General features: G+C 38.5%; 1 protein-coding gene across 35 annotated transcripts in view; it reads left to right on the forward strand.

Moving 5' to 3' along the window:
• The first annotated feature begins 562 nt into the window (after positions 1-562).
• SYNRG (synergin gamma) overlaps positions 563-27,777 on the forward strand; it is an 84,348-nt gene continuing 57,133 nt past the window's right edge. For 31 of the 35 annotated variants that reach the window (XR_011493713.1, XR_011493714.1, XM_044744504.2 and 28 more), the window contains exons 1-3: positions 563-719; positions 5,887-5,927; positions 10,250-10,371. Coding sequence is in view for 33 of the 35 variants with exons in the window: in XM_044744504.2 (XP_044600439.1) it covers positions 643-719; positions 5,887-5,927; positions 10,250-10,371 (240 nt within the window). In the remaining 2 variants the exon portion in view is untranslated. The remainder of the gene's footprint in view (positions 720-5,886; positions 5,928-10,249; positions 10,372-27,777) is intronic. The other 4 variants (XM_044744505.2, XM_070482815.1, XM_070482830.1 and 1 more) reach the window with 1 other exon arrangement.

Below are 27,777 nucleotides of genomic sequence, written 5' to 3' on the forward strand. Positions count from 1 at the left end.
GTGTCAGAACCAAACACAAGAATTGGCCACCCTGGAGGTCTCATACGTGGATTGGGTTTATTGGTTTACTAAAACAAATTGTAAATACCTTCAGCTTTTAGAATGGGTACCAAAACGAAGCTGCCTAGTGCCAGGGAAAAAGTGGAGAGCGCTGATCACTAATGGGCCCTGTGAAGCTGTCAAAGGGTCATTCAGGATTCATCTATGCTTTATATGTAAAGAGTGACAATAAAAGAACACTCGTGTTACCCACCATCCGATTTAAAAAGCAGGACTTAATCTATTCTTTCCATTAATCAAGATGATGGTTTTTCAAACGGAGGAACGACAACGCCTTGCCGCTCGACTTCCAGCTGGGCCCTCCAGGGCCTTGCCGGAGAATGAATCAGCTCCTGCAGCCGGCGTGAGACCGCCGCACCAGCCCCAGCACTGGAATTGCACCTGCGGACCCCCAGCGGCGGCCGGGTCACGTGATGGGGGCTCGCCGCCCTTCCCCGGGGCGCGCGGAGTCACGTGGGCGCGCGACCCCGCCCAGTCGCCTAGGCCGCGGCGAGGTGGGGCCTGGCGTTTGCCCCGGAAGTGACTGTCTTCATCTGACAGCTGCTCGTAAGGTGGCGGCGGCGGCGGCGGGCCGGGAGCAAGATGGCGTTGCGGCCGGGAGCGGGAGCTGGCGGCGGCGGGGCCGCGGGAGCGGGCGCGGGGGCAGCCGGGGGAAGCAGGTGGGTGCGAAGGGCTGGGCCGGGGCCCGCCCGCCGCCGCGGCGAGGGATGTTGGGCGGGCGGGTATGGCGGTTTTCGCCCGCTTCGACCCCTTTTTCTTTGGAACTGGGCTACTGGAGAGGGTCGTCCTCCGGGGACCTAGGCCGAAGGGGCGGAGGGAGCCCGGCGCCCGCCTCCTGTCCTCCAGGCTCGGGGCACTGGCTGCTGGAGCCGAGCGGGGAGCGAGCGCGCGCCCAGTGCGGGCAGGAGAGGGGAGGAGAAGGTGCGGGTCCGCTCGGGGGCCTGGGACGGGAGGGACCCCGACGCCTCGCTTCCAGCCCTGGCTCCATCTGAACCGACCAGACACTTCCCTTTCCCCGGGCTTGACCAGGGATGCTGTAGGGAAGGCTCCAAAAATCTGGTCACAAAGCTGGACAACTGTTTCCAAGATGTGTGTGGACTATTTGTCTTTTCCCCTTTTAGAGCGTACTGTCCTTTTTATTTCTTTAACACACGAGAAACAGCAGGAAAATCTGAAGACCTTTGAACTAGTAAATAGAGCTCTTGTAAGCTTAGCTCTTAAGACTTGCCTCCTTATTAAAAAACAATTCGTTGTTAAACACGGTTACGCAGTTATTAGAACAAGGCTTCCAGCCTTTTACTTAACCCTTAAACAAATCTGCCCTCTGTCGTGTGTCAGCTAATAATTGCTTGTGGTCCTCATACCCAGAGCAATAACGGAGGTGAACATTTGCAACTTGACAAGTTTATCGTTTAGGGAAATGTTTTTTTTTCCGGGAAGTTTTCACCCCACTTCTATAAGGACCTAGTCTGATTTTGTTTTGTTAGCCAACACATACTGCACATATTTGAAGGTAAAATTAGCTTTTTATCTTGAGCATCCTAAATTATTTTTGGAAAACAAAGTGTTAGTTTTCTGATATGCAGCGTTCTAATTTTGGAGTCATGAACACTCCAGAAGTGTAAAGTCTGTAAAGTTATCACCTCCTGCTTCGTATATATGCTAAGTGCTTCTATGTATGCTAGGGAAAAAGAGCAGTCGCTGTTAAATAAACCACCTGTGTGCAGCCCCACTTTGCATTTCCTCTACACATCTTTTAAATTTAAGGCTGCCTTCTTTCTCTTTTGTTTTCTCTTTTCCGCTGTTTCATTAGAGTTTTTCATGAATATTTGATATAAGTCAGTTTCTGGCTGGAGAAGACAAATGTGTAGTCTCTGTTTCTTTTCTACGTGTGATGACAGTCTCTAAAATGTTCTTGAGTGGCATTAAATTGATCAAGTATGTATTAATCTTAGCACCAAGTTCTAGGAAAATATGAACTTAAAAGAATTTGGTATTCTAGGCCCAGGTTTTTGGGGTTTTGGATTGGGGGTTTATTTTAGCTTTTGGGGGAGGGGGACCTCAGGTGCAGAAACTGAAGTGGCTCATTCTCCTTAGTTTATAGTACTTTAACATACTCAGCTCATGAACACAAACTTTTTAATAAATACAGCCTGAATTGTGATAGAAGTTAGAGTGAGTGATTTTAAAATTTCTTTCCTCCGTAAAATTTGCCTGTAACATCTGCATTCTAAAACTCGAGAGGATACGTGGAAGAGAAAAGTGGTTAAAATGATCCTTACCTTGAAAACTGTATGGTCAGTGTTACACATAGTGGAAACTTTCTGAGACTGAGAAGCTGTCTGCTCAATAAAGAAAGAATATTAGGGTTTTTAGACAGCAGTGGTGAGGGCTGAGGTTATTTTATACGGAAGGTTTTTTTAGGGAGAAAGAAAAAGAACCAGGCAGCCTCTCTCAGCTTTTAATGGAGAAAATCCATGAATTATAACTTATCATGTTAGATACTTGTCTCTGTTCTAAGAGACTAGGCAAAAAGCAATGACATTTTCCAACTTTATTAATATTAGCCTGCTTTTGTTTGGTATCCTGAACGGGCTATTTTAGAATAAATGGTAGAGTTGTAAAAAGGGCACAATTTACCCAAGAAATGAGAAGTACATATATATATTTTTTTGAAGTCAAGTATGGCAGAAAAAAAGAGTTGAGAGATCTTGATTAGTTTGTATTCTTCTGGGATATTATCATTTGTGCGATTGTCTATTTTTTTCCTGCTCTTTTATAAGCTTCTTAAGGGCTTCCTCACCTTTTCATCTTCCACTGCTTCTAGCACAGTCTAGCACATGGAAAACATTCTATAAATGTTAGTGGATTCAAGCTACATTGAAGGCAAAGAAGAGGTATTTCAACTGGGCCTCATTTGGGGGAATAGGAAAGGGTCAAGAGATTGTCATGGAGATGGGAAGGCCTAGTGAACACTAGGGCACAACAGGTGGGCCACACGGACCATGGCACTGAGTGGGAGAGAAGAGTTTTGTGATATGAAACTGAAAAAGAAAATTGTGCTAAAACTTGAGAGGGCCTTGAATATAAACTAAGGAAATTCAGCTTAAGAGGAAATTATTACGTAGTTTTAACTCCAAGAGTAGCCTTATCAAAAGGTCCTTTAGGAAGATGCACCCCACCTGTGCTGTATGAGCTGCGTTAGAAGCTGTCTGGAGGTGGGGAGATCCGTTAGGAAGCCTTGTCGGAGTCCAGGCCTGAGAAGCGAGGGCTCATCTAGGTTAGTAGCAAAGGTAACTGAGAAGGAAGGAGGCATGAGGTAGGCATGAGACAAGTGGAGCTCACAGTTCTGCTTTCCTACTAGGACAACAGTGATAAATAGTGGTTTTGCTTTTGAAATCAAATTGTCGGTCATCTTGCTGCCCAGTTTTTTGCCAGATTGCCTGTCTTATCAATGTCTTACTTAGCTTCTGGTCCAACCAGTCTCCTCTTCCTTTTCAAAGCAGATCCCTTTTGCTACCTTGCTGTGTTAATCCCATTCCCTCAAAAACCTTGTTTTCTCAATCTCTAAGCATGTGTTTTGTATCCTCACTTTCTCTCTACAGACCCCTTCCTCTTCCTCTCTTGAAACTGTTCCCTCAAAGATCAGCATTTTCGAAAGCAGTGATCTTTATCGATGAATCCTCCTTCTGATCAGCTTGTCCATAGCGTTAGACGTTGGTAATTACCTTCTTTCGGAAGGGTGGTCCTTCCTCAGTTATAACCAACTCTCTTGGTTCTCAGTGACCATTCCTTACTCAGTTTTCACTACAAGAATTCTCCAAGGTTGTCCTTTGTTGTCTTCTCACTGTATATACACATTCTCCTGGCTATTTCACCCAGAACCAGAGGTGGGTTTTTTTGTTGTTGTTGTTTTGCTTTTTTTACTTTTATTTAAAAGAGCCTAGCTAGATTGGTCTAGACCCTTCTCCTGAGCTTGAGTTACTTTTCTGATTACCTGTTAGATTGCTCCTCACGGACCCACTCTTGCCACCTTTCTTCCCAAACATACTCACGTTGGGCTCCTGTTTTCAGTAAACAGCATCACCATGGGGCCAGTTGCCCAGGCTCAAAATCTCAGCATCATCATCAGCCCTTTCTGCTTTTTCACTGCTGTTCCCCATCCTGGCAGTTTCCAAGTCCTGCTGATTCTTCCTTTTAAATAGCTTTCATTCATGTCTCCTTTTCCATTCCCATACTCTGGTTATGGTCCTTTTCATTTCATTAAGATTATTGTGATAGTTTCTTAGCTAATTCTTTGTACTTCAAGTCTTCTCTGCCATACTGTGTTACTAGAGAAACCTAAAGCACGTTTCTGATAGTTACACTCTCCTACTTAAAGCCTAAATCAGGGAAATGCAGATCCAGATCACAGCGAGATACCATTTCATACCATTAGGATAACTATCATCAAAAAAACAGAAAATAACAAGTGTTGACGAGGACGTGGAGAAACTGGAACCCTCGTGCATTGCTCATGGGAATGTAAAATGGTGCAGCTGCTTTGGAAAACAGTTTGGCATTTTCTTAAAAAGTAAACACAGAATTACCATATGATCCAGCAATACTACTTCTAAGTATACACGCAAAAGAATTGAAGAGGGACTCAGATAGATGCTTGTATACCAATGTTCACAGCAGCGTTATTCACGATAGCCAAAAGGTAGAAACAAGCCAGTGTCCATCGACAGATGAATGGATAAACAAAATGTGGTACAATGGAGTATTATTCCACCATAAAAGGGAATGAAATTCTGATACATGCTATAACATAGATGAGCCTTGAAAATGTTAAGTGAAAGAAGCCAGATACAAAAGGACAAGTATTGTATGATTGCACTTAATATGAGATAGCCAGAATAGGCACATTCATAGAGACAAAAAGTAGAGTAGTGGCCACCAGGGGTTGGAGGGAGGGAGGAATGGGGAGTTATTGTTTAATGGGTACAGAATTTGGGATGATGAAAAAGTTCTGAAAATGGGTCATAGTGATGGTTGTCCAACATTGTGAGTGTACGTAATGCCGCTGAACTGTATTCTTAAAAATGTTTAAAATGGTAAATTTTTATGTTATGTGTGTTTTGCCACAGCTAAAAAAAATCTCTGACAACTTCATATAATATTCAAATAAAATTGAACATTGTAAAGGCCCTCTACAATCCGCTTACTTTTCTAATCCTATATCTTATGTGCAACCTTAAATCATTTCTCTGAACACACCCACAGCTCTGGCCTCAGAGCTTTTGCTCAAGCTGTATAGTGTGCCTCTCTTTAAGATTCAGCTCAAAAGATACCTCCACAAAACTTCCCGAGATATAACCCATCAAATCCATCTTTTTCTTCTCATTTGTGTTGGTGTTTTAGACCTCTCACAGCACTTAGCACATCCTATCCTCTGTTAAAGTGATTTGCCTACGTCTGTGTCTTCAATGAGACTGTGAGCTAATTCAGTCCTTTCATGTAGCAGGCACTCAGAAAATGTTCACTGACTTGAATCTAATCCAGCTCTCTCGTTTTATGGATGGAGAAATTGGAATCCGGGAAAATCACACAGTGACAGAACCAGGACGAGTTTCAAGGTCTTCTGTCTTCTAGTTCAAAAATTTTCCCTCTACGCTCACTTCTGACTGTCATCATCCTGTATGGCTATTGGGTAATTCGATCTTGTACTGCAGAACACAGCCCAGGGCCCTGCCTGCCAGTCTTTCATTTATGTAAAAACTTACGTGTTTTGTTTGAAATCTTTGTACATATGAAGATCTCCATGTATTTCTGTTCTGTTTTCAGCTTCATGTTTCCGGTTGCGGGTGGGATGAGACCCCCTCAAGGTATGTGAGAGCTTAAGTTTTGAACTTTTAGTTTTCACTATTATGTTTCTGAATTTGGAGATTAAGTGGGTAAAAAAAAAAAAAGTCCTGTTGCTGCCAAATAGAGTAAAATTTCCATACAGTCTTGAGTCTCTATGACAGTTACTCTTCAAATTTCTCAAAAATTATATAATTTGGAGAATAATAAGGATCATTCCTCATTTCTCCCAAACTTGTTTAAACAGTATATTGACGGATTGTTATTTCATCTCAGAGATGAAGATTTTCAGGACAAGCATATTAAAGAACGGGTGACAAAAATGAAATGAACTATAATTCTCTGAATGACATCTTCCTCCTATCTAGTCTTCTTCTAAATTGTTAGCTCCATAGGGCAGGGGTTATGTCTGCCTTATGCTCATCAGTATCTCCAGCACCCAGCATGCTGATAGAAAATAATAGGGTCTCTATAGTGTTTGTTGAATGAATAAATGACCTCTTTAGTTATTTTATACTATAGTAGTCTCTTATCCTTCATTGCACTTTCCGTGGTTTCAGTTACCCACAGTCAACCACTGTCTGAAAATATTAAATGGAAAATTCCAGAAATAAACTATTCATAAGTTTTAAATGGCACACTGTTTTGAGTAGCTTGATGAACTCTCACACTGTCCCGCTCTGTCCCTCCCGGGACATGCATCGTCCCTTTGTCCAGCATATCCACACTGTATTTGCTGCCCACCTGTTAGTCACTTAGTAGCCGTCGGGTTATCAGATCGACTATTGTGGTATTGCAGTGCTTGTGTTCAAGGAGCGCTTATTTTGCTTAATAATGGCCCCAAAGTGCAGAATAGTGATGCTGCCAATTCGGATATGCCAAAGAGAAGCTATAAAGTACTTCCTTTAAGTAAAAAGGTGAAAGTTCTCAGCTTAAGGAAAGAAAAAATATCACATGCTGAGGTTCCTAAGATCTGTGGTAACTTTTATTACAGTATGCTATAATTGTTCTATTTTATTATTAGTTATTGTTACTCTCTTACTGTGCCTAATTTATAAATTAAACTTTATCATAGGCATGTATGTCTGTATGTATGGGAAAAAACATAGTCGATATTATCGTGGTTTCAGCATGCACTGGAGGTCTTAGAATGTATCTCACTCAGATACGGTGGGACTACTGTACTGTGTTTTCTCTGTATGAATTTGGTCTTATTATAATTATGTACATAAGAAATTACATATTCTGATTCAGTTTAAACTGTTTTAAGTCTCAGTTTTCTTCTAGCAATTTCTCCACCAGGTATATCCCTTCTCTCTTGGTTTTGGACAAGGGCCCCCCAGTATCACTTCTAGCGTTGTCTTTAAGAAACAGTAGTGAAGGAATACAATCATGACTCATGCTGCTGTGCCACTGGGACACAACACTGAAGGAGGAATATGCCTGCCCTTCTTTCTTTCTGCTCACTTCTCCTGCTCCGCGTACTCCCCTCCTCTGCACATGCCAAGCTGCTTCTGAAAACTGGCCCTTCTCACAAAGTCAGTGTTGACTGGTTATGGTCAACTTGCTAGAGAAACAGAGACTCCTAGGTCACCAAGAGAGATGAAAGATAAAGAGCAGCTCAGTAGCAGGTGGTCAGTGACTGGCTCATACTGACTTGTCTCCATTTATAATCAGTGATGGAGCTTTAGTTTCAGGTAAATTTTTCCAAGGGCCTGTTGTATTCTTTTCATTGTGCTCCCATTTGTGCATTATTTAAGCTATCTGTAAGTAGATGTGCCCCAGATTTAGATCAAATGGTTTGAGATCTGCTGTTCTTTAGGAAGGCATTACAAAGTTATTTGTTGATTATCATGGTTCATTATTTTGCCTTTTTATAAACTTTCAAGTAAAAATCTACACATGGAGCGAAGGAACAGGACAAGAAGAGAGCCCAAAAGGTTGCCTGATATTTTTTTATTCTGGAATTTGGAATTGTTTTTGAGATTTTTTCTTTTTCCAGAGTATATTAGAGTGGACTTTTTGATCATTTGAAGGCTTTAAATTATGTGTGGATTGTTTCTGAAAGTGTATGCAAAAAAAAAAAAGACAACAAGAGTGGCCACAAGCTCATGAGTAGGTGAACAGGAGACAGGAGAGAAATGAGACTTACTTTCCACTGTGTGTACTTTTATGCCTTTAAATGTTCTACCAAATACTGGAATTACCCATTCAAGAATTAAATAAAATTAATTAAAATAAATAAAACTTTAGGTCCAAAGAGATAAGAGGGAAAACGTCTTAGTGTGGTTATATTCAGTCTGTGCATTCTAACTCTCCATGACACCTCAAGGCCTTTGCATTTGGTGTTCCTTTGTCAGGAATACTCTTCCCAAATATCCACATGGCTCGCTCTCTTACTTCCTTCAAGTCCTTGCTTCAATGCCAGCCCATTGGTGAAACCTTTTCTGACTGTGAAATAGCAGCCACTGTTTTCCCTGACTCTCCCTTTCTCCCTTACCCTGCTATATTTGTTGTCCTGGCTCTTATCACCACCTGACATGTGCTTATTTTTTTATTGTCTCTCTCCTCCAATTACAGTGTAAGTTCCATGAGGGCAAAGACCTGGTTTTTTTCACCTCCGTGTCCCTAGAATGGTGCCTGGTATGGAGTAGGCCCTCCAATACTTGAATAAATGAATAGCTTGCCGCTAATATATGTTACCTACAAATGTGGATGTCTGTGCTTCTGAAATTAAACTATGTATAAATAACTTTGAAGGTAGACAGAACCAGCAAGATAAACATGGCATGCTTTATCGGACCTTTAATTTTTTTTAATCAAAATTTGATTAAAAGCTCCTTATAGTAGACCTACATAGATGTAATGTATGGTAAAATGCAACATTCGATTGAAATTTGTGTTCAGGCTATGTAGGGATTTTGTTTTATTCGCTGTTGTATACCGAGTATCTAGAACTGTGCCTAAAATATAGCAGAGGTTTAGTATTTATTAAATCCCCACAGGGATGTATCTTCATTCTCCTCTGCTCTTGGGAATACTTCATCGGAAGACTTGGGGAGCTCCTATACTCTCCATCATACTTTCATGATAGTTTTCCTGCCGTTGCATTATACACTTTGCATGCTGATGGCTGTTTTATGGTAAATGTCATATTAACTATTCATGTAAGGAAAGAGAAGAGGAATATCATTTCTTCAAGTATATTAGGTATTAAACAGCTCTACAGATGAGAAACCAAGGCACAGAAAGAAGTTAAGCAAAAGCTCGTAAATGACATGCTCTTAACCACTATTGTGTTAGTTATCTGATGCTGCATAAAAAAATTACCCCAAAACTTAAAAAAATAAACATTTTATTATTTCACATTGTGTCTGTGGGTCAGGTATACAGGAGTGGCTTTACTGGGGGGTTTTGGCTGAGGGCCAAAGAGATTACAGTGAAGATGTCAGCCAGGGCTGTAGTCATCTAAAGGTTTGACGGGACTGGAAGATCTGTTTCCAAGATGGCTCAGTCACGTAGATGGCACATCTGTGCTGCCTTTTGGAAAGAGGTTTCAGTTCCTTGCCACATGGATTGTCCATAGGACTACTTGAGTTCCCTCATGATGTGGCAGTGGCTTTCCCCAGAGCAGGTATCCAAGAGAGCAAGGAAAAGCTGCAGTGTTTTGTTTTGGGTTTTTTTTATCTTTTTTTATTTTTCCTGCTTTTTCTCCCCCGATCCTCCCAGTACATAGTTGTATACTTTTTTTTTAAGTTGTGGGTCCTTCTAGTTGTGGCATGTGGGATGCCGCCTCACTGTGGCCTGATGAGCGGTGCCATGTCCGTGCCCAGGATCCGAACCCACGGCGAAACCCTGTGTTAGCGAAGCGGAGCGCGCGAACTCAACTACTCGGCCACAGGGCTGGCCCCTGCAGTGGTTTTTAAGAACTAACCTTGGAAGTTACACAGTGTCATTTCCACAATATCCTATTGGTTATACTGGTCAGCCCTATTCAGTGTGGGAGAGAATGACAAGGGTATGATTACCAAGAGGCAGAGATTGCTGTGGGCCTTCTTGAAGGCCAGATATCACAGTTAGGGCATGCTATTAATGATTTAAGTATGCACAAAAGTTCTGTAGTGTAACAGGTATTGTATTATTTCATTTTACGGATGAAGTTTTCTAACTTGCCCGAGATCACATAGCTAAGTAAATGATGGAGTTGGAATTCATATCAAATCTGTCTCACTCCAGAGCATGTGCTTTTCCCACCTCCCAAATAATAAGTCCTTTAGGTACTTAGGGTTTTAAGAAAATACACTTTAAAACACATTGCCTTTAATGGTACCTTTCTGTTTTTCAGCAGGCCTGATGCCGATGCAGCAACAAGGATTTCCTATGGTCTCTGTCATGCAGCCTAATATGCAAGGCATGATAGGAATGAATTACAGCTCTCAAATGTCCCCAGGACCTATTGCTATGCAGGTATTTGCCTCTTCAGCCAATTGTTTACAAAATTATTGTTTGTTGTTATGTGTCTTCATACTACAGGCTGCATACTCGGAGCTTAATGTGATATTTAGAAATAAGTGTGGTCTGCATCTTAAGTGGCTTCCTTCAAAATAAAATGAATATATGTTCATAAGAGTGAAAAAACCAAGATAAGTCATTTAAGGAAAATTTGGTGACTTCTCGATTTGATTACTGGTTTAGAAGAATTTTAGAATGACATCTTGGAAAATTCAGGGGCCTGATGCCATGAAGCAGCATTGTCGGAAGTAGTAGTGCTGTTCTCATGAAAGGAACAGTGTCGTTGGAGGGCTCAGAGCCTTCTTTATACTGAATTATCTTGACTAATCCCCATAACAACTTTTTTTCCTGTTTTTTCTTTGTTGAGGAAGATTAGCCCTGAGCTAACATCTGTTGCCAATCTTCCTCTTTTTGCTTGAGGAAGATTGTTGTTGAGCTAACGTCTGTGCCAGTCTTCCTCTATTTTTTGTATGTAGGATGCCACCACAGGATAGCTTGATGAGTGGTGTGTAGGTCTGCACCCAGGATCCAAACCTGCAAACCCTGGGCCGCCAAAGCAGAGCATGCGAGCTCAACCACTATGCCATTGGGCCAGCCCCACGTAACATGGAGGTGGTATCTCCATTTTTCTAATGAGGAAACTGATGCTTTGTGAGGATGCTCACAGAGCATAGCAGGCCCAGATTTGAACCTAAGTCTTCACCACGTCTATACTTAACCATATTCTATATTGAATTCTTTCTTAAGAGTATTAGGGAGCCATTGAATAGTTTAAAGCAAGGAATGACACAATCAGATTTGTTTTTCAAAAAGATCATTCTGCCTGCTGCTTAGAGAGTGATTGGAGAGAGAAGAGAGCGAAGGTGAATATAAGGAGAATCAAGAAAGGCTGATGTAGTGAGAGCAGTGAGGTGAGGTGGTGGTAGCAGAGCAATGGAGACATGGATGGTTTTGAGAACCATTTAGGAAATTAAATCACTAAGACTTGCTGAATGATTGGATGTTGAAAATAAAGCAGAAGGCAGTATCAAATTGATTCCCTGTGGTGGCCACCCACATATAAAGTAGAGGAAGATTGGCACAGATGTTAGCTCAGGGCTAATCTTCTTCAAGCAAAAAAATGAGGAAGATTGACAACATATGTTAGCTCAGGGCTAGTCTTCCTCAGCAAAAAAATAAAAAGAAATTAAAAAAAGACAAGATTGTCCTGCTATCGTGCTGAAGGTGTGTCTCGCATAACTGGTTATGATCATAGATAGGGAGTGTAGATTAAAGCAAATAATGTTGCTTTTTTTTTCTTTTTTGTAATTGGTGAATGAAATTGATAGTAGCATGGTTTAGTTAGGTACTGCCTAAGAACGGCTTCTTCCATTTGGATCTCCATATCTTTGTAAATGAATCCTCTTCAACTATGATATCCATTTAAACCAAGTAACAAAATAAACTGAATCTAGGTATCAGATCTTTGAATGGCTAAATCCAAAGTGTTAGTAGTATTATTTAGAAAAGATTCATTCACAAATAAGCCAGAACAAAAAGGACTTTTGTACTGTTAATAAATATTTTAAGTACCATATATTTCATTTTTGCCTAATTATTTAAAATTTTCTATTTCTATGTGTTTTATTGTGTATACAATACGTTAGTACGATAGCACATATATTTCATTTATAAATAAGCAGTATTGGGAGTTTACAATCAGGATTTAAGTTGAAACCATTGTTTTGTAGAAGTCGTTTAAGCAAACAAAGCTATGTTATGTGAAGATTTGGGAAAACTTCCATAGTCATTCTGTATTCATCTCCACTAGGAAGAAAATGGAAATAAATTGAGCTTTTGTAGGTTTTCAATCCATGTTACTCAACTTTCACTAGGTTATGCTGCAGAAACAAAATCTCAGAATCTCAGTGACCTACAGAAACAGAGGTTTCTCTCTCATTTGTGATTCGTGTCCTTTATGGTGGGCTCTGACTCAGCTCTGTGTGCTCTCTCTTCTGAGACCCTTACCTGGGACATCCCAGACTCTTGGCATAGGGAAAAGAGACGGCCACACCCTGTGATGTCTTTTAAAGCTTTCAGAGGTAGCATTTATCAGTCACTTCTGAGCTCCAAAGTAATGTGGCCCAAACCAGCGTCAGTAGGGGAGTGTACCAGGAGGCATGCACACCACATAGGGATGCGTAATCCCTTAGCATAAGGGCAGCAAATAACTGGAAACAATCTACTGTTGCTTTCTTTCAAAGATTGGCACCTGAGCTAACATGTGTTGCCAATCGTTTCTTTTTTCCTTCTTCTCCCCTAAAGCCCCCCAGTACCTAGTTGTATATTTTAGTTGTAGGTCCTTCAGGTTCTCCTATGTGAGACGCCACTTCAGCACAGCTTGATGAGCAGTACTAGGTCCGCGCCCAGGCTCTGAACTGGCGAAACCCTGGGCCGCCGAAGCGGAGCTTGTGAACTTAACCAGTGAGCCATGGGGCCGGCCCCAACAATCTATTTTTAACTAAGATTTAGTAAACTTACTGCTGAATCTCAACAGCTGATACAATTTTTAAATTACTGATTCTCACACTAAACATTGTTTTATGACTTACATGATTATCTGGAAAACGTTTTTAGAGCTTGGAACAACCAAAAACAATAAGGATCTCTAAAATGAAGAACAATGAGAAAAAAGTAAACTATCAGATTTGATAGCCCTCAAATAATTTCCCTGAGTATCAGGAGCTTAGAATTAATGATTCTAAAATAAAGAAGCTGACATCTTTGCTTTAACCTTCAATCTTCTGACAGACATTATACACCTTGGAAGCCGCTCACTGTTCTTACAGGAGAAATTCATTGAGATCTTATTTTTTCCCCAAACTCAATAGCCCCAACCAACTACAGACATGTGAGGAAAACCCATTATTCTTCAGTCATCTCTGAAATCCTTGAGGGGTACATTTTCAGATAAAAGTCAAAGATGAAAGTTAGTCTTGGTTGCCACAAAGCTCTTCACTCCCCGAAACTCATAAAAAGAAACCATCCACAAGATTTACAGTAAAATTTAAAATGATTATCCTGAGATATTTCAAACATATAAGTAAAAGTAGGATATATGGTGAACAAGTGTGAGTCAATTGCAAGCTTTATCAAAACATTTTTAGTTAAACTTTTTATTTTGAGATAAATGTATATTCACGTGTATGTAAGAAATAATACAAAGAGATCCATTACCTGGTTTTCCCGATGGTAACAATTTGCAGACCTGTAGTAAAATATCCCAAGCAGGATATTGCCGTTGCTACAGTGGGGATACAGAAGGTTCCTATCACCCCAAGGAGCCCCTTTGTTGCCGTTTTACAGCCATATTCATTTCCCTCCCACTGCACACCCTTCCCCCAACTCTTGGCCGTCACCAGTATGTCCCCCATTTCTATAATTTTGTGATTTCAAGAATGTTATCTAAATTGAATCGCTAAGCTTTTGGGTTTGGGTTTTTGTTGTTCAGCATAATGCCCATGAGATTGATGCAAGTTGTTGGATATATCACTATTTTATTCGTTTTTGTTGCTGAGTAGTATTCCATGGTATGGATGTACTACAGTCTGTCTGCCATTCACCCACTGGGGGACATCTGGGCAGTTTGTAGTCTTTGGCTATAAAAAATAGAGGTTATTGTGTGCACATAAGGCTTCATTTCTCTGGTGTAAACGCCCAGGAGTGCAATTGCTGGGTGGCATGGTGGTTGGATGTTCAGTTTTTAAAGGAACTTCCAATCTGTCTTCCAGAGTGCCTCTACCATTTTACATTCCCACCAGCAATATGTGAGTGATCTAGTTTCTCTGCATCCTCGCTAGCATTTGGTAGTGTCGTTTTTATTTTAGCTGTTCTGATAGGTATGTTGTGATAGCGCATTGTGATTTTAATTTCCCTAGTGGCTAATGTCAAAAGAAAATACAGAGAGCTTTACTTGATATGAATAGTTTATTGAACAAGAAAAAACCCTGTTGACCAACAGGGAGACTTCAAAGTGAAAGTGGTTAGAAGTTTGCTTTCAGCAGTTACAATTCAGTTTATAAAGCATGAATGAGTACGTTGTTTGCTATTGTGATTGGTTAGTAGAAACTTAACCTTCCTTTTCATTGCTTAAGCTTACTTGTTTGTAGCTGGTTAGCTAGGAAGCTGTAAGGTCATGCTGACATAAAGAAAGCTTAAGTTTTGTTTAGGGTCAGAGTTAGCATTGCAGTGAAGTCAGGACCAAATAAAATTTGGTTATCCGAGTGTTTGATCTGGGGGTATATATTCAAACAGTGGCCGCCGTCTTAGTATTTTTGAACACTAATGATGTTGAACATCTTTTCATGTGCTTGTTTGTCATCGTTACATTCTCTTCAGAGAAATGTCTTTTTGTGTCTTTTGTCCATTTTCTAATTGGAGTTTTTGGTATTATACTGTTGAATTTTGAGAATTCTTTATATATTTTACATACTAGTCCTTTGTTGGATATGTGGTTTGCAAATACCTTCTCTCAGTCTGTAGCTTGTTTTCTTAGTCCTTTCAGGCTGCTGTAACAAAATACCAAAGATAGGGTAGTTTATAAACAACAAACGTTTATTTTGCACAGTTCTCTTCATTAGAGCACTAATCAAATTCATGAGGGCTCCACCCTCATGACTCATCTCCTCCCAAAGGCCCTACCTACTAATACCATCACCTTTAGGGGTTAGGATTTAAATGTATGAATTTTGAGGAGACATAAACATTCAGACCATAGCACTTCTCTTTTATCTTCTTAACAGGGTCCTTCTCAGAAAAAATTTTTATTTTTTATAAAATCCAATTTATCAATTTTTTCTTTGATGGAATATGCGTTGGTATAAGTCTGAGAGTTCTTTGCCTCACTCTAGCTCCTGAAGACTTTTCTCTTATATTTTTTCTAAAAATTTTATAGTTTTACCTTTTTACACTTAAGTTCGTGATCCATTTTGAGTTCATTTTTGTATAACGTGTAAGACTTTGGTTGAGGTTTATGTTGTTACCTATGGGTGTCAAGTTGCTCCAGCAGCATTTGTTGAAAAGGCTATCCTTCCTCCATTGAAGTGCTTTTGTATGTTTTTTGAAAATCAGGCATGTTTGTGTGGGTATTTTTCTGGGTTCTCTGATCTGTTTCATTAATTTGTGTGTCTACAGTCTTGATTATGGTAGCTATATTAGACTGATTCCTCCCATGTTATTCTTTTTTTCTCTAATTCTTTTATCATGGTAAAATACACATAGCGTAGAGTTTACTGTCAACCATTTTTAAGTGCGTAGTTCAGTGGTATTAAATACGTTCACATTGTTGTGCAGCCGTCACCACCATCTTTCCTCATAACTCTTTTCATCTTGTAAATCTGAAACTCTATACCCAGTGTACAGTATCTTCCCATTCTCCCTTCCCCCTAGCATCCACCGTTATACTTTCTGATTGACTATTCTAAGTACCTCACACAATTGGATCATACAGTATTTGTCTTTTTGTGACTGATTTATTTCACTTAGCATAATGTGCTCAAGGCTTATCCATGTTGTAGCATATTGCAGAATTTCCTTCCTTTTTAAGACTAATATTCCATTGTATGTACATACCACATTTTGCTTACCCATTCATCAGTCAGTGGACACTTGGGTTGCTTCCGTGTTTTAGCTATTGTGAATAATGGTGCTATGAACATGAGTGTACAGATCTCTCTTTGAAACTGCTTTTAGTTCTTTTGGGTATATGCCCAGAAGTGGAATTGCAACGTCATATGGTAAATCTATTTTTAATTTTTTTGAGGAACCTCCATACTGTTTTCCACAGCAGGTGTACCATTTTACATTCCCACCAACAGTGCACAAGAGTTCCAGTTTCTCTACATCCTAGCCAACACTTGTTGTTTTCTGCTTTTTTTTGGTAGTAGCCTTCCTGATGGCTGTGAGATGGTATCTCAGTGTAGTTTCCAATTGCCATTTCCTTAATGACTAGTAATGTTGAGTATCTTTTCATGTGCTTGTTAGCCATTCGTATATCTTCTTTGGAGAAATGTCTATTCAAGTCCATTGCTCCTTTTATTTTTTTTTTTACTTATTTTATTGAGGTCATAATAGTTTTGTGAAATTTCCGTTGTACATTATTTGTCAGTCAACATATCTATGTGCGCTTTTACCTTTTATGTCCACCCCCTCACCCCTTCCCCTCTGGTAACCACTACTCTGTTCTCTGTCCATGTTTTTATTTATTTTCCACATGTGGGTGAAACCACGTGGTGTTTGTCTTTCTGTCTGGCCTATTTTGCTTAACATAATACCCTCAAGCTCCATCCATGTTATTGCAAATGGGACGATTTTGTCCCTTTTTTACGGCTGAGTAGTATTCCATTGTACATATATATACCATGTCTTCTTTATCCACCCATCAGTTGTTGGGTACATGAGGTGCTTCCACTTCTTGGCTATTGTGAATAATGCTGCAGTGAACAGGGATGCATAAATCATTTGAATTGTTTATTTCAAGTTCTTTGGATAAATACCTGGTAGTGGGATACCTGGGTTGTATGGAATTTCTATTTTTAATATTTTGAGAAATCTCCATACTGTTTTCCATAGTGGCCACACCAGTTTGCGTTCCCACCAGCAGTGTATGAGAGTTCCCTCTTCTCCACATCTTCTCCAATGTATGTTGTTTTTTTCTCTTGGTAATTATAGCCATTCTAACAGAAGTAAGGTGATATTGCATTTGCATTTTGATTTGCATTTCCCTAATGATTAGTGATGTTGAACATTTTTTCGTGTGCCTGTTGGCCATCTGTATATCTTCTTTGGAAAAATGTCTGTTCGTAGCCTCTGCCCATTTTTTGATCAGGTTGATTTTTTGTTGTTGTTGTGGAGTTGTATGAGTTCTTTATCTATTTTGGAGCTTAATCCCTTGTCAGATAGATGATTTGCAAATATTTTTTCCGAGTTGATGAGTTGTCTTTTTGTTTTGTTCCTGGTTTCCTTTGCCTTGCAGAAGCTCTTTAGTCTGATGTAGTCCCATTTGTTTATTTTTTCTTTTGTTTCTCTTGCCCAAGTAGACATGATATTCGAAAAGATCCTTCCAAGACCAATGTCACAGAGTGTACTGCCTATATTTTCTTCTATGAGTTTTATGGTTTGGGGTCTTACCTTCAAGCCTTTAATCCATTTTGAGTTAATTCTTGTGTATGGTGAAAGATAATGGTCTACTTTCATTCTTTTGCATGTGGCTGCCCAGTTTTCCCAATCCTATTTATTGAAGAAATTTTCCTTTCTCCATTGTATGTTCTTAGCTCTGTTGTTGAAGATTAGCTGTCCATAGGTGTGTGGTTTTATTTCTGGGCTTTCAGTTCTGTTCTATTGATCTTAGTGTCTTTTTGTGCCAGTACATGCTATTTTGATTACTATAGCTTTGTGGTAGATTTTAAAGTCAGGGATTGTGATGCCTCCAGCTTTGTTCTTTTTTCTCAGGGTTGCTTTAGCTATTCAGGGTCTTTTGTTGCCCAGTATGAATTTTAGGATTCTTTGTTCTACTTCTGTGCAGAATGTCCTTGGGATTCTGATTAGGATTGCATTGAATCTGTAGATTGCTTTAGGTAGTATGAACATTTTAACTGTGTATTCTTCCAATCCATGTACATGTAATATCATTCTATTTCTTTATGTCATCATCGATTTCTTTCAATAATGTCTTATAGTTTTCATTGTATAGGTCTTTCACTTCCTTGGTTAAATTTATTCCTAGATATTTTATTCTTTTTGTTGCAATTATAAATGAGATTGTATTCTTGAGTTCTTTCTGTTGGTTTTTTATTAGAGTATAGAAATGCAATTGATTTTTGTAAGTTGATATTGTACCCTGCAACTTTGCTCTAGTTGTTGATTATTTCTAATAGTTTTCTGATGGATTCTTTAGGATTTTCTATATATAAAATCATGTCATCTGCAAACAGCGAGAGTTTCACTTCTTTCTTGCCAATTTGGATTCCTTTTATTTCTTTTTCTTGCCTAATTGCTCTGGCCACAACCTCCAGTATTATGTTGAATAAGAGTGGCAAGAGTGGCACCTTTGTCTTGTTCCTGTTCTCAAAGGGATGGCTTTCAGTTTTTTCCTGTTGAGAATGATGTTGGCTGTGGGTTTGTTGTATGTGGCCTTTATTATGCTGAGGTACTTTCCTTCTATACCCATTTTATTCAGAGTTTTTATCATAAATGGATGTTAGATCTTGTCAGATGCTTTCTTTGCATCTATTGAGATGATCATGTGTTTTTTATTACTCATTTTATGATTGATTTGAGGATGTTGAACCATCCCTGCGTCCCTGGTATAAATCCCACTTGATCATGCTCTATGATCCTTTTAATGTATTGCTGTATTCGGTTTGCCAGTATTTTGTTGAGGATTTTTGCATCTATGTTCATCAGTAATTTTGGCTTGTAAATTTTCCTTCTTTGTGTTGTCCTTGTCTGGCTTTGGGATCAGGGTGATGTTGGCCTCATAGAATGTGTTAGGAAGTGTTCCATCTTCTTCAATTTTGGGGGGATGGTTTGAGAAGGATAGGTATTAAATCTTCTTTGAATGTTTGGTAGAATTCTCCAGAGAAGCTATCTGGTCCTGGACTTTTATTTCTTGGGAGGTTTTTGATTACTGTTTCAATCTCTTTACTTGTGATTGGTCTATTCGTATTCTCTATTTCTTCTTGATTCAGTTTTGGGAGGTTGTATGAGTCTAAGAATTTATCCATTTCTTCTAGATTGTCCAACTTGTTGGCATGTAGTTTTTCAAAGTATTCTCTTATAATTCTTTGTATTTCTGTGGTATCCATTGTAATTTCTCCTCTTTCATTGTTTGAGCCTTCCCTCTTTTTTTCTTAGTGAATCTGGCTAAGGGTTTGTCAATTTTGTTTTTCTTCTCAAAAGAACCAGCTCTTACTTCGTTGATCCTTTCTATTGTTTTTTGTTTTTAATTTTATTTATTCTCTAATTTTTATTATTTCCCTCCTTCTGCTGAGTTTGGGATTTATTTGTTCTTTTTATAGTTCTATTAGGTGTAGTTTAAGATTACTTATTTAGGATTTTTCTTGTTTGTTAAGATGAGCCTGTATTGCTATGAATTTCCCTCTTAGGAGCACTTTTGCTGCATTCCAGATGAGTTGGTGTGGTGTGTTTTCATTTTGATTTGTCTCCAGATATTTTTTGACTTCTCCTTTAATTTCTTCATTGATCCGTTGGTTGTTAGTAACGTGTTGTTTAGTCTCCATGTATTTGTCACTTTCCCTGCTTTTTTTTCTTATAGATGATTTCTAGTTTCATAGCGTTATCGTCAGAAAAGATGTTTGATATGATTTCAATCTTCTTAAATTTATTGAGGCTTGCCTTGTTTCCCAACAAGTGGTCGATCTTTGAGAATGTTCCATGTGCACCTGAGAAGAATATGTATTTTGCTTTTTTTGGATGGAGTGTTCTATATATATGTATTAAGTCCATCTGGTCTAGTTTTCTGTTTAATTCCAAATTTCCTCATTGACTTTCTGACTGGATGATCTAGCCATTGATGTAAGTGGGGTGTTGAGGTCCCCTACTATTATTGTGTTGCTGTTAATTTCTCCTTTTAGGTCCATTAATAGTTGCTTTATGTACTTTGGTGCTCCTGTGTTAGGTGCATATGTTTAAAAGCGTTATGTCCTCTTGGTGGAGTGTTCCTATTATTATTATATCCTGCCCCTCTTTGTCTCTCCTTGCCTTTTTTATCTTGAGGTCTACTTTGTCTGATATAAGTATGGCAACACCTGCTTTCTTTTATTTGCCATTAACTTGGAATATCTTCTTCCATCCCTTCACTCTCAGCCTATGTTTGTCTTTAGAGCTGAGATGTGTGTCCTGAAAGCAGCATATTGTTGGTCTTGTTTTTTAGTTCATCCAGCCACTCTGTGTCTTTTAATTGGAGAATTCAGTCCATTTACATTTAAAGTGAAATTGAATGCATTTACATTTAAAGTGATTACTGATGTATGAGGACTCAATACTGCTGTTTTATCACTTGTTTTATGGTTATTCTGTACTCCCCTTGTTTCTCATCCTGTGTATTTCCAACTGCCAATTCATTTTGAACGTTCTCTATGATGGTTTTCTCAGTTTTATCTTTATTTATCATTTGTGTCTTTGTTTTCATTTTTTGTTTAGTGATTACTGTGAGGTTTGTATAAAAGATCTCATAGATGAGATAGTCTGTTTTCTGATAGCCTCTTATTTCCTTAATCTAAGCAGGTTCCATCCCTTTCCTCTTCCCTATCTAAGTTATTGTTGTCACAACTTACTCCATTTTGTGTTGTGAGTTTGTGATTAAGATGAAGTGATTATAGTTATTTTTTATGCTCTCCTTCCCTTTATTTTTAATGTTTTAATTGTTTGCTAACCTGTTCTGATAGCTGCAATTTTCTGATTTTGTCTATCTGTTTATTTCCTTGCTTAAGACTTTGTAAACACTTTTCTTTTTTTCAAACATGAGGGCCTTCTTGATCGTTTCTTGTTGGGGTGTCTTGTGACGATGAACTCCCTCAGCTTTTGTTTATCTGAAAAAGTTTTTATTTCTCCATAATATCAGGATACTGTCACTGGATAGAGTATTCTTGGCTGAAAGTTTTTGTCTTTCAGAATTTTGAATATATCATCCCACTCTCTCCTAGCTTGTAAGTTTTCTGCTGAGAAATCCACTGAAAGCCTAATAGGGCTTCTTTTGTAGGTTATATTCTTCTGCCTTGCTGCCCTTAATTTTTTTTCTTTGTCATTGACTTTTTCCAGTTTTACTAAAATATGCCTTGAAGAAGGTCTTTTTACATTGATGTAATTAGCTGTTATATTAGCTTCATTTACATGTAATTCTAGTTCCTTCCCCAGATTTGGGAAGTTCTCAGCTATTAATTCTTTGAACAAGCTCTCTGCTCCTTTCCTCCACTCTTCTCCCTTTGGAATACCTATAATCCTGATGTTGCATTTCCTAATTGAGTCAGATGTTTCTTGGAGAATTTCTTCATTTCTTTTTAGTTAGTTCTCTCTCCTTCTCCCTCTGAAGTATTTCTATATTTCTGTCCTCTAAATTGCTTATTCTGTCCTCCATAATATCAGCTCTGTTATTTAAAGATTCCAGATTTTTCTTTATCTCATCCATTGTGTTTTTCATCTCCAACATTTCTGATTTTTTTCTGATAGTTTGTCTCTTTTGTGAAGAAGTCCCTCTGTTCATTAATTTTATTCCTGAGTTCATTGAACCATCTTTCTGAATTTTCTTGTAACTCATTGAGTTTCTTCATGACAACTATTTTGAATTCTCTGTCATTTAGATTGTAAATTTCTGTGACTTCAGGATTGATGTCTGGGTACTTGTCATTTTCCTTCTGATCTGGATTGTTAATATACCTCTTCATGCTATTTGATGGGATTGACTTGTGCCATTGCATAGTGGTAGTATCTTATCACAGATTCCACCTGCCACCACTGGGGAGGTGGGCAGGAGCTGTGTATTCTGAGCCCACCATGATCCCTGGCAGCTATGCCTGTCCTTTGGAAGCTGTGCCAACTGGGGCCCATCTGCATTTGCCCACTGGCCACCATTGCCTTATACACGTATGTGCAGGTGCTTTGTTAGGAGTCCCTTGCTCTGGTCTTCTGGCCAAGCTGGTGTGTCAGAGAGGGGTGAGGGGTGCTTTCTTTCGCTTGCATGATCCCGCATGCTCCCGGTCTGCACTTGCTGTCTGCTGTCCTGGGCTGCTTGGCTTGGTGAAGATACCCCTGCAATTGCTTAGCCTCCTTGGTGTGGAACCTTCCCATGGGCTAGGAGGCAACTCTGAGAGCAAAGGCATTCCTGCAGGGGGCCGCCCTTTCCCCCCCTCTTCTTAGAGTTGCACATTGGCCAATACACGGTTCCATACCCTAGATTGCTGCAGTTCAGCAAGGGAGAGGAGATCCCCTTACCTCCTTCCACTGCCTCCCGGGGGGTCCAGCACCTCCACCTTCAGACGTATGGCTGTGTGGATCTCTCAGACATCTACTGGGTTGTTTAAATGTCCTTTTCATTGTATCTTAGGGGGAGAGACTAAGGGAAGAGCTCATTTTGCCATGATACTGATGTCACTCCACCTCCTTTGCTCATTTTTGCATCAGGTTTGTTGTTGTTGTTGAGTTTTAGGAGCTCTCTCTATATTTTGGATGTTAATCCCTTATCAGATATATGATTTGCAAATATTTTCTCCCATATTGTGGGTTGCCTTTTTTCTCTGTGGATAGTGTCTCTTGATGTACAATTTTTAAAAAATTTTCATGAAGTCCAGCTTGTCTCTTTTTTCTTTTGTTGCCTGTGCATTTGGTGTCATATCCAAGAATTCATTGCCAAGTCCAGTGTCGTGAAGTTTCTGTCCTTCTGTTTTCTTCTAAGAGTTTTATCATTTTAGGGCTTACATTTAGGTCCTTGATCCATTTTTCGTTAATTTTTGTATGTGGTGTTGGGTAAGGGTCCAACTTCATTTGTTTGCATGTAGAGATCCAGTTTTCCCAGCACCATTTCTTGAAGACTGTCCTTTCCCCCATTAAATGGTGTTGGCACCCTTGTCAAAAATCATTTACCATATATGTGAGGGTTTATTTCTGGGCTTTCTATTCCATTGGTCTCTGTGTCTGTCTTAATGCCAGAACCACACTATTTTGATTATTGTAGCTTTCTAGTAGGTTTTGAAATCAGGAAATTGAGTCCTGCAGTTTGGTTCTTCTTTTTCAAGATTGTTTTGACTATTTGGGGTCCCTTGAGATTCTGTATGATTTTAGGATGAGTTTTTCTGTTTCTGCAAAATACATCATTGGAATTTGGATAGAAATTGCATTGCATCTGTAGATCACTTTGGGAAATGTTGACATTTTAACAACATTAAATTTTCCAATCCATGAAGGTGGATTGTATTTCCATTTATTTATGTCTTATTTAATTTCTTTCAGCAATATTTTGTGGTTTTCGTTGTACCGTTTTAACTCCTTGATTTAATTAATTCCTAAGTGTTTTATTCTTTTTGGTGCTATCGTAAATGGAATTGTTTTTGTAATTTCTTTTTCAGATTGTTCATTGTTAGTGTATACAAATACACCTAATTTTGTGTGTTGACGTTGTATCCTGCTACCTTGCAGAATTCATTTGTTTGTTCTAACAGCTTTATTGTGGAGTCTTTATGATTTCCTACATGTAAGATTATATCATCTGCAAACAGATAATTTTACTTCTTCCTTTCCAATTTGGATGCTTTCTGTTCTTTTTTCTTTTTTTCCTAATTGCTCTGGCTAGAACTTCCACTACTGTGTTGAATAGAAGTGGTGAAAGTGGCCATCCTTATTTAGTTCCTGATCTTAGAGGGAAAGTTTTCAGTCTTTCTCCATTGAGTATGATGTTTACTGTGGGTTTTTCATATATGACCTTTATTGTGTAGAGCTAATGTTTTTCTGTTCCTAGTTTGTTGAGTGTTTTTGGTTATGAAAGGGTGTAGTTTTTTTCAAATGCTTTTTCTGCATAAATTGAGATGATCATGTGGTTTTTGTCCCTTCATTCTGTTAATGTGGTGTATTACAGTGATCAGTTTTCGTTGATTGAATCATCCCTGCATTCCGGAGGTAAATCTCAGTCAGTCATGGGGTATAATCTTTTTACTATGCTGCTGAATTCTGTTTGCTGGTATTTTGTTGAGGATTTTTGTACCAATATTCATAAGAAATATTGGTTTGTAGTGTTCCTTTCTGGCTTTGGTATCAGGGTTACGCTGGCCTTATAGAATGAGTTAGGAAATTTTCCTCCTCTTCAATTTTTGGAAAAGTTTGAGAAGAATTGGTATTAGTTCTTTTTTAAATGTTTAGTCAAATTCACCAGCAAAGCCATCATATCCAGGGCTTTTCATTTTTGGTGATTTTGGTTACTGGTTCAGTCTTGATAGCTATATAAGACTGATTCCTCCCATGTTATTCTTCTTTTCAAAATTATCTTAAGTATTCTAGTTTCTCTGCCTTTTCATATAGATTTTAGAATGACGTCTGTATCCACAAAAACTCTTGCTGGAGTTTTGATAGGGATTATGTTAAACCTTTATATCAATTTGGGGGAAATTGACATTTTTAATATGTAGATTCTTCTGATATATGAGCATGGTATGTCTCTCCATTTGTTTAGGTCTTTCTTTATTTAGCGTTGTATAATTTTCAGTATACAAGTCCTGTAAATGTTTTGTTAGATTTACATCTAAGCGTTTCATTCTTTTGAGTAATTGTAAATGGCATTCTGGGTTTTTTTTTGTGAGGAAGATTGTCCCTGAGCTAACATCTGTGCCAATCTTCCTCTATTTTGTATGTCCTTGTTCTTCTTTTAAAGATTTTATTTTTCCTTTTTCTCCCAAATCCCCCCAGTACATAGTTGTGTATTTTTAGTTATGGGTCCTTCTAGTGGTGGCATGTGGGTTGCCTCCTCAGCATGGCTTGATGAGTGGTGCCATGTCCACGCCCAGGATTTGAACCAGCGAAACCCTGGGCCGCTGAAGCAGAGCACATGAACTTGGGCACGGAGCCGGCCCCTCTTGTTCTTCTTTTAAATAATTATAGCTATTCATGGTCCTTTCCCATTCAGTATAAATTTTAAGATCAGCTTATCAAATTCCATATAAAACCTGTTGGGATTTTGATTGAAATTGACATTTTTACTCTTTTATAAATCTTACTGTCATATTATACCTCTCCACTTAGGAAAGCCTTCATATCTTCAACTTGGGGGGAGCTTCTTTATTTTTAGTGTTTTTAGTAGTTTATTGGATGTATCTCAGATTTCTGAATTGTTTCTTTTGCTGTGTCATTCACTCAGTGTATAACTGAGGATTAGTATCTCTTAACCTTTTGGTTTATCTAGATTTCAAAAGAATGTATAAACTTAGACTGTATGAATATATAAACTTACTTTTCCGGAGTAGGAGAAACACAAAATACCATTTAACAAGTTTGAATCTTCTTGACGAGCAGAACTTTATAAGTAGGAAGGCAATGCATGTAATAATACCTTTACTTCTTTCATTATTCATTATTTTTGTGGAATATCTTATTTTCTCTTTTAGCCTATATGATCTGAGTGTTTTCTTTTGTGTTCCTTGGGTAAAATAAGTCAAAATTTAAAAAGAAATAATAATGTCTCACCGCAAAAAAGAAATAGTAGTAAGGTAACATGATGGAGGTGTTAGCTAATGCTATGGTGTAATCATTTTGTGATATATACATGTATCAAATCAACATGTTGCACACCTTAAATTCACACAATATTGTATTTCAGTTATATCTCAATAAAGCTAGAAAAAATAGAGAATTGATTAAATAAATTATAGATGGGGAAAAAAAAGAAATATAATCCTAGAAATGTGGTAATGATTTTCAGCAGCAAGAGAACCACACTGTAATTAAAAATAAGTATACCTGGCTACCCCCACCCAAGACTTAGAATAGAGAATGTTAGTAAGTAAGCAATATTACTTGTAACTCCAGTTGTAAAGTCCTAGAAACCGTTCGTAAGCCTTCCTAGCTGCTGCTATTCATTGAGCAGGTCTGTCTCTGAGCATATGAATAGACACACAAAAACACATTGAAAATTTTTTTTGAATCTGAATTTTGTGATGGTTGTTGGTAATTGGAGAGGCAGCATAGCATAACGGTGGAGAACATGGATTTTGGAACCAGAAGCTGCCTGGTTCTAATCTTGGCTCTGTGACTTACTACTAATGAGTAAGGTACTTAACTATTTTCTGCTTCAATTTCCTCATCTGCAAAATGAGAATAATAGTAGCAATTACTTGCATAGGTTTGTTATAAGGATTAAATTAATTAATATATGTAAAGCATTTAGAAAAGTCCCTGGAACATATTAGGGGCTTCCTAAGTGTGTGTTATTATCAAGGTATTCTTGTTGGTCATTGTCAGAAATATCTCTGATTCTGATGCTCTTACATATATTGAGAATAATATATGAAAATACCTAATACTATAGCTGTCATATGGCAGGAACACAATAAAATGATACCTATATTGTAACTATTAATTGTTTATTTTTCTTATCTAGTTGGCTTAATTCTGTATTTGCTTGAGGAGACTTACTTGGTTCCAGAAAAAAAATGGGATCATCATTGTTTTTGAGAGTATCTATCTTGTCATCAATATTATTTCTAACAATTATAATAACTACTGTTTATTTACTCATATGTGCCAGACATTGTTCTAGATGCTATATACATATTATATTATTTCTAGACCTTAAAAAAATTCTTCACTGTTTCAGTGAGGCTCAGTTTTTTTGAAGATTCAGAACGAGGAAGTATTTTTGGTAGTTTCTAAAAGGAATACTTTTATTTGAGGGAAACATGATTTCTCTACCAAACATTGTTGAATTAAAATTAAGAGTTTAGGGGCTGGCCCCGTGGCCAAGTGGTTAAGTTCGTGCACTCTGCTTTGGCAGCCCAGGGTTTCGCCAGTTTCAATCCTCGGCGCGGACGTGCAACCGCTCATCAATCCATACTGAGGCGGCATCCCACATGCCACAACTAGAAGGACCCACAACTAAAAATACACAACTATGTACCAGGGGGCTTTGGGAGAAAAAGAAAAAATAAAATCTTTAAAAAAAATTAAGAGTTTAGTCTTGTTGAAAAACTTTATTAAAGGGGCTGGCCTGGTGATGTGGTGGTGAAGTTTGTGTGCTCCACTTCCGCAGCCTGGGGTTAGTGAGTTCAGATCCCAGGTGTGGACCTACACACCATTCATCAAGCCGTGCTGTGGTGGTGTCCCACATACAAAATGGAGGAATATTGGCACAGATGTTAGCTCAGGGTCAATCTTCCTCACCAAAAAAAACACCTTTATTAAAAATGAATTGATGGAAATCTGAATATGTTAAATCCAATAGTTTTAATACAAGCTTCACCTTAAAGTAATTTACGTTAATCAATTTCATGTAAGTTGAGGAGTTAAGCTTTATTACAAACAGATACTTCATCTACTATAACTGGAAGTAGCCATCCTGTAATAGTGGACTGGGCAATTTGGACAACTAAAGTAGCTGATGAAGATTTTTTTTTGAAGTCTGTGTGATATAATATGTTCAAGAGCCAAAGTATAAGATCTTTTCTCCAAGGAACTTTTTCCCTTTCTGCACTTAAATATCTTAATATAGCTGTGCCAGAAAAGAGAGAAAGAGAAGTCATAGAAAGATACACATGCAGACTCAGACAAAGGGTGAGGCTGTACATTTTTTTTTTTTTTAGAGGTAAGAGTAGAAGAAAAGTAATCTCA

The sequence above is a fragment of the Equus asinus genome, chromosome 13 (assembly GCF_041296235.1).
Source record: "Equus asinus isolate D_3611 breed Donkey chromosome 13, EquAss-T2T_v2, whole genome shotgun sequence".
NCBI classification, from domain to species: domain Eukaryota; kingdom Metazoa; phylum Chordata; class Mammalia; order Perissodactyla; family Equidae; genus Equus; species Equus asinus.